Source organism: Eulemur rufifrons, chromosome 14 (assembly GCF_041146395.1).
Source record: "Eulemur rufifrons isolate Redbay chromosome 14, OSU_ERuf_1, whole genome shotgun sequence".
NCBI lineage: Eukaryota > Metazoa > Chordata > Mammalia > Primates > Lemuridae > Eulemur > Eulemur rufifrons.
In genome coordinates this window covers 33,891,346-33,902,465 of record NC_090996.1, presented here as the reverse complement: position 1 = coordinate 33,902,465, position 11,120 = coordinate 33,891,346, and the positions used below count along the sequence as shown (strand labels likewise).

Below are 11,120 nucleotides of genomic sequence, written 5' to 3'. Positions count from 1 at the left end.
AGAGGGGGTCCAGACCGCTGGGCGAAGGCGCCCGACCTGCCAGTAGGGCAGAGCACATCCCAACCCCTCAATGGGGCTGGAAATGGAGGCACGAGAAGGGGGCAAATAGGTCAGAATTCCCAACAGAAGCCAAGTGCCCTGAGCCCTCTCTGCATGCCTGCCCCCGACACCGAGCGGGTGTTCATGAAACACAGGAAGAAGAGCCTTCAGCCTCGTGGCTGTCTCCTCGTCCTGGAGGAGTCAGCGTGAGCACCACCAAGCAGACACCAGCGCTGGCATCCACTCAAGGGGACGCCTGCAAAGATCCCACACTGGCCGCGGGGGCTGGGGAAGGGGCGGGGCCTACCTCGCACACGGTGCAGTGCCAGCGCGTCTCCACGTGGTGCTTGCACTCATTGCAGGTATAGACGAAGCGGTCCTGGCCCTGGGTGTGCAGCTCCACCAACATACACAGCGTGGACCACTTGGAGCGGCGCAGGGAGGAGAATTCCCAGTGCTTGTCTCTGGCGAGGGTGAGGAAGGCGTCGCGCCCGTCCATAAGGTCGCAGCTGAGCAGGGGGTCGGGGTCGACGATGGGGGGCAGGGTATTGATGACAGGCCCAGCGTGCAGGTGGATCACAAAGAAGACCTGCAGGAGAGGAGCAGCTGTAGCCCCACAGAGAGGCGGGTGGCACCCTGACGGTGAGCTCAGCGCAGGCGCAGGGCTGCCTGCCTGCAGAACGGGAAGGTGGCTAAGCCCGAGGGCTGCCTGAGGGCCCCAGCTCCCTGGACGGAACAGAACTGCTGACATGTCACGGGACGTCACCAAACTGGCCAGATCTGCCTCCTCAGGGCTGGCCTGCCCTCCCACCACAGCCCCGCATGGCGGGGAGCCCAGGTCTGACAGTCACGCGCCTGCCCTCTGGGCCCCGACAAGCCTGAGACCCTCGGCTGCCTGCGCCTCTACCTCCTTGTGCTTCTCCATGGTGGCATAGAGCTTCTGGGACAGGTCGTTGGACACGTTGGGCATGCTGGGCTTCTTTTTGTTAGCTCGGCTGATGCTGCTTTTATTCTTGTTGGTTTTCTTGTTGTTCTTTTTCTTGGCATTCTTGCTGTCACCCTGACTGCCCTGCAACAACATGCGACAATGTCAGATACGGCCAGCTTCCGTTCCATGCCTGGCATTGAAGCCCAGCTCCCAGGCCATGGGGGCTCCAGGAAGCCCAGCCCAAGGCAGGCGACCACCGGGTAGGTGCCTACCCGTGCACAGCCCCCTGTGGGCCGCAGACACACTGGAGCCTGCAAAAGCAAGGCTGTCCTCAGGCAGGCCAGTGCCATTTTCAGTTCTACGCCACATTCCCTCTCGAGGGAAGAACAGACCTGGATGCCAGTTCAGAAACTAACGAATGAGAAAAAGGGGAGGCCACTGGAGGTTCTATGTCACACCCCACGTCAGTACCTTCTCTGCTTGAGAAAGGCTCTCCACAGCCAGTGTGTGAGTATTCAGCAGAGACACAACACAGGCAAGGTGCTGACTGAGTAGCCACACTGGTAGGAGCAGGGACTCCAGCGGCTCTGCAGGGTCCACTCAAGGCCCACCCCAGGGTAGGACCCCCCAGTCCTCCTGCTGGGCCTGCCCCACCCACCACTGCGCTTCACTCCAAAAGGGTCTCACTCTGTAGTCCAAATGCTCCTCCTCTGGAAAGAACTCAGGCTTGTTATTTTGTTTAGATTTCAAGGTAGAAAACTTAAACCAGATCTGGTCCAGAGAGCTTCCTTTTTAACACGAGGAAAGAGACACATTCTGGGGGCACAAAAGGAACCTCAGTTCAGGGGGGGAACCTAACTGCACCCCATCGCATGGGCAGGAGCCTGGGCCACTGTCCGCACCGAGAGGAGCCTGAAGAGACATGACTGAATGTTGTATGGGGTCCTGAGTGGGATTCTGGGACAGAAAAGGGACAGCAGGGAAAAACAGAGGAAATGTGAACAAAGTATGAACTTTAGTTAATAATACCATATCAATATTGGATCATTAATTGCAACAAATGTAAGATGTCAGTAACAGGAGAAACTGGGTACTGGAGCATACTGGAGAACTCTGTTCAATTTTTCTGTAAGCCTTAAAACTGTTCTAAAGAATGAAGTCTATTTTTAAATTTTTTTAAAGCTCACTCTGTCACCCAGGCTGGAGTGCAGTGGCATCATCATAGCTCACTGCAGCCTCCAACTCCTGGGCTCAAGCCACCTTCCCACCTTAGCCTCCCAAGTAGCTGGGACTATAGGTGTGTGCCACCAGGCTCAGCTAGTTTTTTAAATTTTTTGTAGAGACAGGGTCTTGCTATGTTGCCCAGGCTGGTCTTGAACTCCTGGCCTGATCCTCCCCCATCTTGGCCTCACTAAAGTGTTGGGATTATAGGTATGAGCCACCACACCTGGTCAAATTAAATCTATTTCTTTTTTAAGAGACAAGGTCTCACTCTGTCACCCTATTTTTAAGAAATTACAAAAGAAAAACATTCACTGAATAAAATTAAGAAAATATCGTCATATAACAAAAAAAGGTGGTTTTTTTTGGCTATCCAGTGCAATAGCATTTTGTCTTTTTCTTCTTGGAATTTTACCTGTGCACATTGGTATTTGGTATGTAATTTTTCTTCATAAAGTTGGGATTATATATATAAAGGTGCATCCTGTTTGTTTTCCCACTTAACACTTCTGCAAGCATCTCCCTGTTTCCCTGACTTGAGAACGTAATTTCTGACGGCAAAGCAGCATTCCAGCCCAAGTGCTGGCCACAACGGAAGTTAACTCCCACTGTGAAGTCCTGGGGTTCCCTGAGAAAGGCAAGTCCTCGCCCACCGCAGCTATGAACTGGACGCACGCGGAGCAGCAGGTCTATCTGCCAACACTTGGGCATCCTGCCCTCCCTTGTCTATCTCAATCTTCTCTACAGGCCCATCACCGACATGCCACAGGCAGGTGTACTCTCCCTGGTGGGACACAGCTCAGGCCTGCATTCTCCCGCAGAGCCCTCCCCCTCACACAGCAGGACCTACGTCCGCGTCCCTGTGCTCCGAGGGATGTTTCTAATAGCTCAGCAGTCAGGGCACTGACTCGAACCTGGCACCAGAGGCTTCCACACCTGGTGGCCTACACTCCCTTCCCTGCGATCATTCTACCTCCACCCCGTGCAAGCTCCGGATGCATAGTTCTGACTCAGGCCACCTCCCCGAGACGTCTGGCACAGTTCAGAAAGCCCCCAGTTTCCACAAGATCTATTTCTCTCTTGTGCTGAACTCCAAGTTAGCCATTGACATTCTGCCCACCCTTCAAAGGTTGGCTTGAGTGGGGGCCTCTGGACGCCCTCCTGAATCACCCCGAGGAGGAGGAGGAACTACTCAAGCGTTAATTCACCAGACACTGGTGAGGACCAGCCTCGCTCCAAAACTGTGGGCAGATGATGGATCCGCTGGGGAGGCCTCAGCGAGAGGAAGTCAAAAAATAATAGTCTTACAGCTCTTCTCAGGAACCACCTGGACACAAACCAGTGTCACATCCGGGTCCATGTCCTACAAGCGACATGCTCTAAGGCGCATAGTGTCTGGCATGTGGCAGCCACTCAACAATCACTTGTGTGCCAAGTGTGAGTGTGACAGGCAGTGCAGCTCGCCCAGAGGCCCCGTCTCCTGCCCCTCCCTCTTGGATGCCAGCAGGCAGCCCAAGAGCACTACGTCCTCCGCCGGGTCTGGCACCCACAGCCCCAGCTTCCTCAGGGCAGCTCCTGGGAGCAACACCAACTCACAGGAGCCACCTCAACTCATGGCTCTTCCTCACAAGCCACAGAAACCCATCCCAAGTTCTGGGCTTACTACCCTCAAAATTCATCGTACACTTTCAACGCATCTGCTGCTGCAAACTGAATTTATGCTACCATCACCTCTTCCTTGGACAGCTGCAAGCAGCTTCACGATCCCCAACATGGCATGCTTCTTCCCACTGCCTAGGTCCTTCCCCTGCACCTTCCCGTGGTGGGTGGGTCTTGGCCCACCAACCCCCTCCGCGATGGGCCCCCAACCCAACAAAACCTCCTCCCAAATCCTCTTTACCCGGAGCTTCTTCCTCTGCAGGGCTCCACTGCTCCCTCAAAGCACACTACGACGTGTCTACAGGTCTTGTTGTTTACCCCCACGGGAGCAGGGACGGTGCTGCACAGCAGGCCGAGTGGGGAGGCACAGACGCTAGATGAAGAGCCGCCACAAAACACAGGCGAGGCCTGGCAGCCTCCTAAAGTACCTTTTCAGATCAGGTTGGTTCCTGACCATGCCACATCCCATCTCCATGTACCTTCCCCTCTCTGCTCCCAGGGTCTAAGCTGCCCCCCGCCCCCCCGCATGACCTATGGAGAGACCCCAGAGCCCACACTTCTGCCTCCCAATGTCCGTCTGCTGCAGGTGGTGATGCTGTGTGTGTGTGAATGAAAATATCACCACAGAAAGAACCTAGCAGCACACGCGCTTCCCAGCCTGCCACCCTGAGCACAGCCCAGGAGCTACCTCCTGCAGCTCTAGAGGGACGCGGGGGGATTTGGGGGAAGGTCCGTACCTCGGTGGTTTCGCTTGCTGCTGTGCTCTCTTCTTTCTTCCTCTCTTCTTCTTCTTGTTCTAGTTCCTTAATGCTCTCTTCCAACACGTTGGGCCAGAAATCACCTTCAAAATAGGGCAGTTCCTTGGCGCTGGTGAGCCTGTCTTCAGTTGCTTGTTTGAAAATGTCCTGGGAGTGAACAAAGCACAGCAGTGAGATGAGGGGTCCACAGGGTGCTCCTGGGACCACACATGTGCTGCCTGGGTTACCAACACCAGCCAATTTAAACAGGCTCTCAGATGACCAGGCAGAAATCCTGATGGACTACAGAAAATGCTTCTATAGACTTTATGCTTTTGTATTTCTGCTTTCTAATCCTTGTAAGTGAACATTATTATAAAGTATGTAGGTGCAAGAGGAAGACACACAATATATTTCACTCAGTTAGGACAAGAGCCACCACCGTCTCTCAGCACTGGGTACCTTGTAGTCATGAATGATCCGCTCCGCAAATGCCTTGTCCAGCATCTTTTTGTACCACTCCTGCAGCCGTTTTGGTTTTGGGATTTTTTGATCGGGGGGGTGGCAATGGAAGATGTAGTCGTCTCCTTCACTTGGGGGACAGGCCCAGATGTGCCCTGTTACATACCTGCAGGACATGTGCACACAAGTCAGATGAATAAGTGTCAGGGAAATGGGCCCTGACTTCAAGGAGATACAGCTGAGGAGCAGGGACTGAAGTGAAGAGATAATTATAAAGAAAAAACAAAACAAAGAAATGACCATAATGCTTATGGCAGAACTTGCTAGAGACTCAGAGAGGTTCCCAACCAGCATGCTAGGGGGCGAGGGACCAGCCCGGATGCTGCCCTGAAACACAGGGTGCGCAAACAGGGCAGGGCTGCGGCTGCAGAGGAAACTTGTAGCCTCGTTAAAGAGCCCGGAACACGACACTCATCGAGGGGCGTGGGAATGAGGGGCTGCATCGTCCACGCACTCCCTCCTGCGCATGGCGCGGCAGCTCGGCCAAGCATTGCTAATGGGTTCATGTCAACATGAATCTTATTCATTCTGTTCAAGACGCTTGATCAAATATCTCTAACCTTTTCAAGTTTGGGAAAGGAAAGTGACAGATCTAGAGTATAAAAACAAAGTGTGAGAAAAAGAAGCCAGACCCAAGAAAGCACACATCACAGGATTGTATTTATAGGAAGAATCCAGAAAGACACATTCATAGAGACAAAAAGTCGATTTTGTGGTTGCCTGGGGCAGAGCTGGGACAGGGATTAACGGCACAGAGGCACAAGGGGTTCTGCAGGGCAGGATACAAATGTTCTGAGACCGACTTACGGTGATGGCTGCACCACTCAGTAAACTACAAAAACCACTGAATTGTACATCTGAAATAGGTGAAATTTATGCTTTGTAAATTTTGCCTTAATAAAGTTAAAAAAAAAAAAAAGACTCAAATGAGAAAAAAATGACAAGAAAGTAAAGGCAGGGAAGAGTGGGCAGTGTGCACAGGGCCAGACACCGGAGGGCCTGGGGCACTTGGAAAGGGGGGCTTTGGAGACCTCTGAATTGATCTCAGGATATAAAAACACATAAAACTTGGGGAAAAAAAAATTCATTTCACAAAATAAACATACAACAAAAAAATAAAGAGTTTTTATTAATTCTGAATAATTTAATCCAAACTCACCCCAATTTCTTCACATACTCTAGATACCCAATAAGGATCTCATGGTAAACGGCTGTCCGGAGGCAACGGGGCCGGAAGAAATGAATACTGTCCAGGTAAGATATGTACACACGCCTGTGGGGTGGGGAGGAAGGTCTATTTTTAATTCTGAGTATCCCTTAAGCTTGAAACTGAACACAAGCATCCAAAACCTCCCACCAGAAGTAGGTTTTGCTCTGGTAGCATTTACACTGGCCACCAAACAGGATGTGATAAAACACCAATCACTGACCACACTGCCAACCAATGAAATGGAATTCAGTTTTTGTTGCTGAACAAAAGGGATGGCGCCATGCAACATGGAAAGCCATGAAGATCAGGGCAAACTGAGAAAACCACTTTCAGGGCCCTCTCACCCAGATTCTTGACTGAACATGAAGTGACTTTTGGCAGACAGACTCCCCTGTATAGGTGTGTCAAGCTGTCTGCACCCTGGGCTCCCCAGGTCTACCTGCCTCAAGTAAGACAGAGACAACGGCAAGACTGGGGCCCAAGCATGCTCACAACACATGCTCGCCACCGTCACCTAAACCCTTCATTTCCCATTAGCTTAGTGGAAAACAAAACTAACTAGTTTGCTGAGTTAATTGTGGCTTAATTTATTTTAATCCAGTACTAAAATACACTGGTTCCTCTAAGACAGAGCCACAGTCTGTTATAACACAACACGTGGAACGACACACACCCGGAAAGGAGATGGAGTACCTTGTGTTTGGAGGGGGGCAATCAGAGCCATATTCCTGGACGTGCATTCCAAAAAAACACACATCCACTCCGTCTATTTCCTCAAAAGCAAAGAGCGCTTTGGTTCGATATGGGAAAGATTCAGACATTTCCCCAGAATCCACAAACCTGAAATAAAAGCCAGAGCCTGATGTTTGCAAATGCTGTTGTCTACAAGGTACTTTTAGAAACCAGATCTGGTGCCCTAAACCCAGTCAGTGCAGCAGAGCTTAAGTTGTGACCACCTCTTGGGATTACGGCCCTGAGCTCTCCCCACTGGCCTGAAAAGCCTCAGAACTGGGATTCAATTCTTTATGACCGTTTCACTTGCCGGGGAATTGTACCTCTGCTAACGAATACGGGATTCTGAAAGAAGGACTGGCTATCCAGTAGTCCTCACTGATCCATGGGGGACATGTTCTGAGACCACGCGCAGATACCTGAAACTATGGATACTTCTGAACCCTGGATATACCATGTTTTTCCCTATATATACACACCTATGATAAAGTTTAATTTATAAATTAGGCACAGTACGAGATTAAGAGTAACAGTAACAATAAAATAGAACAATAACAATACACTGTAATAAATGTTATGCCAATGTGGTCTCTATCTCTCAAAATACCTCACTGCACTGTCTCTCGGGTAACTGAAACTACGGAAAGTGAAACCGAGGCTAAGCGGGGGCCATGGCATGCGTCAGCCATGGTGAAGCTGTGAATGAGGACAGCAAACTTGAGTGCCCTGCAGGTGTGGGGCGAGCAGCGTCTCAGGCAACAGAGCACACAAACCGTGACTTCATCCCGGGCTTGACCTCCACAGTCTTGTCCGAGCTGGCCACCACTCTGACGAACACCTCTCCGGCTTCAGGGTGATTCTGGCGCCGCAAAAATTTGTTCACTCGGTCTTCCAAGTGGTTTCCCAATCGAGTGGTCTGCAGTCCTAGGAAGTCCAGAAGGAGCAGGTGAAAGGGCTGTGGAAGGGCCACTGCGACAGTGGCTGAGACTAACAGAATCCAGCTCTTCACTGCAGTCAGATTATTTTAAAGGATTCATGTGCTACAGACACAGAAGGCATCTCATCTGCCCTGGGACATGAGTGTCTTATAATGGAAAAGTGCATCCTGAAAACGGTTTTGATGTGCCCAGACACTTGCATCTTCCTCTAACAGTCAGGGGCAGAAGAGCCACAGAGGTGGCTCTGAACCTCACAGGGGCTGTAGGGGTACAGTGGAGGGAGCCAGGCACAAGAAGGGCCCAAGCTGTGCCCATTCCACCTCCTGATCTTCCATCCCAGGCCCTGGAGAGGCAGGAGGCAGCGGTGTCCTGGGGCTCCTGCACTGGCAGCCGCCGCATAGCTGTCTCCCAGACTGTACCAGCCAGACTGCTTTCTGCCCCAGAACCACAGGTTAGGACCTCTCATGTCAATGGGGAGCTCACTGCTGCTTTTCTGGGAGGCAGGGCTAGGGCAGGCCTGGCGCACCCTTCGGGAAGGAATGGTGCAAGTGTGTCGGGTGACACCCCTGTCCATCTCTGAGGAGAGCCCCTATTGCAAAGTCTGAAATGAGCACAGGATATTCCAGGGCTGACTAAATTAAGCCCCAGCCAAGGACTGCTGCTTTATGAGAGTCCAATCATCTGGAGGCAGGACACTGTGTCAGTAACCACATCTGGCCCTGAGCCTGCCACCTCAATGTCTGTAAAAATGAAGTCTCTGAGCTCCAACAGGGACGGCTTTTCCTGGGCTGGCTCCTCCTCCTCCCCTCCCCACTCCTCTGGCCAGAGACAGCCCTGGCCACTGACTGTGACAGGAGCTGCCCAGAAGTAAAACATCACTGCTGTACAGAGAACTCCTTGCACATGGGTAAAAAGACTAGAAAGGAAAACTGCAAAAGGTTCATCTTTTTTTTTTTTTGAGACACAGTCTCACTCTGTCACCCCAGCTAGAGTGCAGGAGTGTCATCATAGCTCGATGCAACCTAAAACTCCTGGGCTCAAGTGGTTCTCCTGCCTCAGCCTTCCGAGTAGCTGGGACTACAGGTGCCACCACACCTGCCTAATTTTTTCTATTTTTTGTAGAGACAGGGTCTCACTCTTGCTCAGGCTGCTCTCAAACGCCTGACCTCAAATGATCCTCCTGCCTCGGCCTCCCAGAGTAGTAGGATTAAAGGCGTGAGCTATGTCGCCCAGCTAGTTCATCTTTATTATTTACAGATAATAGTATTTTAAAGTTTTATGTTTACTAATGTCATAAAATCTATTTGGGATTTTTAGAAGAGTCCTTACTGAGGTCAAGAAAGATCTGAAAAACTTAGACTAACTTTCTAAATTTCATTTTTCTGTATTAAACAAACCAGTGCTGGTGCTTTTTTGAGTATGTAAGTTGTATCCAAACCCTAAAAAGTACAATGGCAAAGAAATAAAAACTCTACGAAAAACAATTTGTAAAGCTATAAAAATAAGGGGAAAGTGGATTTGAGATCTACCTTACACTTTGAGAAGACTGACCCTCTGCCCTGCCATGCAGTCCGGCTCTGGGTCCCCACACTCAGCACTCCCCAGGGGCTGGGGCAACCATTCTGAGAGAGGGACCCAGGTGTGAAGGCACTCCACAGGCAGTGTCGCCTATTCTTAGGGAAACCCCTGGAGAAAGTTCGCAAGTTCTCGCCCCTATGCAGCTGCTGAGCAAGTTTTGCTTCCTCATGAAGAAGCTTCTAGTCCAAAAAGTTAAGATACAGCTAAGAAGGGCCACCTGCAGCAGAGCAGCCAGACACCCATCCCTTGTGGAAAGATGGCCCCACATACTATGATTTTCAAATAGAAAACAGAAGGAATCAATCTTTTACAGTAGGACTTTACTTTTGTCTTCAAAACACTTGCATTAACTATACTATATAAACAGGTGTTTAAACAGGACAATTTTTAACAGTCTTGTCACAAGCACTCAGAACGCACCCTTGAAAGCAGGGGTCTCAGGTGGAGGCAAGTGTCCCCGCTCCTCTAGCCAGGGACATATGGCAATGTCTGGAGACATTTGTGATAGACATAATTCATGCGGATGGGCTGTTACTGTTGTCTAGTGGGTAGAGGCCAGGGATGCTGCTAAAATCCTGCAATGCACAGAGCAGCCTTCATAACAAAGAATTATCTGGCCCCAAATGTAAGCAGCGGCTCAGCTGAGAAACTGATCGAAAGAGAAATATTACAATAGTTGGTGAGCTTACCAATTAATATCCCAAAAGGTTTTTAACAGGGGCAGTCTAAGTGATAGGATAACTTTGGATTTTGTTTAACAATAGAGTTTGAACTTTAAAACCCACTGAGAAGCCCACAGAGTGGGCTTTCCTTTTCCTTCCCCCCATGTGACTGTCCCTGCATGTCCATCTCTCTTCCACTCTCAGCTCCTCAAATGGCCCTGGTTCTTGTTGGGGATCCCCTGAGCAACATGACAGTCACCTGTCCTGCTAGAGTAAGGTGACAGCTGCAGGCAGCAGCAGGCAAGTGAACTTTAGAATGCTGCTGCAGTTGGCTTCCTTGCGTGTGGACTGCCGGTTAACTCAGGAACAGGACAGGCTGGGAACAGCAAGCTGCAGAAGGAGCTCCCAGTACTTGGGAACTGATTCCGCAAAGATTAAGTCATCATAAACTTCTGAAAACAATGCTCTCTTTAAAAAATATAAAGTCTATATATGAAAAGTTACTTCTAATGGCAACACACTGCTCTTTTTACTTATAGACAGGCAGTGACATGTTCAACAAGTCTTTGTGCAGACCAGGCTACCATTCCTGGGCAAATGGCAGCCAATTCCCAGTAGGCCCAAGAGCTAGCTCACTGCCTCACTTCAGCGGGGTCCAATACCCACGTGCTGGGCCACAGCAGCCCACATAGGGCCTAGGGGGTGTGTGTGTGTTGTGGGGAGGAATCTTAGTTCTAAGCCACTTGAGAATAATCTGCTGACAAGTTTTCTCTCTCAGAGTTTACACTATACCTAAGCTTCCTAAACTTTCATCTAAAATATGTCCTGATCATAAAAGAGGACTTTCATAAAAGGATGAAGCCAAATATTCTCTTTAAGAGCAAGAAAAGAAAA

The 11,120-nt window shown here is 50.3% G+C and overlaps 1 protein-coding gene across 2 annotated transcripts in view; it reads right to left on the bottom strand.

Annotated features, from left to right (window-relative positions):
* Positions 1–11,120, bottom strand: part of CREBBP (CREB binding protein) — a 136,970-nt gene that overhangs the window by 5,757 nt on the left and 120,093 nt on the right. For both annotated transcript variants that reach the window (XM_069487007.1, XM_069487008.1), the window contains 7 exons: positions 7,822–7,972; positions 7,010–7,156; positions 6,266–6,379; positions 5,047–5,212; positions 4,585–4,752; positions 947–1,108; positions 347–628 (listed from right to left, as the gene is read on the bottom strand). In XM_069487007.1, the coding sequence (XP_069343108.1) occupies positions 347–628; positions 947–1,108; positions 4,585–4,752; positions 5,047–5,212; positions 6,266–6,379; positions 7,010–7,156; positions 7,822–7,972 (1,190 nt within the window). The remainder of the gene's footprint in view (positions 1–346; positions 629–946; positions 1,109–4,584; positions 4,753–5,046; positions 5,213–6,265; positions 6,380–7,009; positions 7,157–7,821; positions 7,973–11,120) is intronic.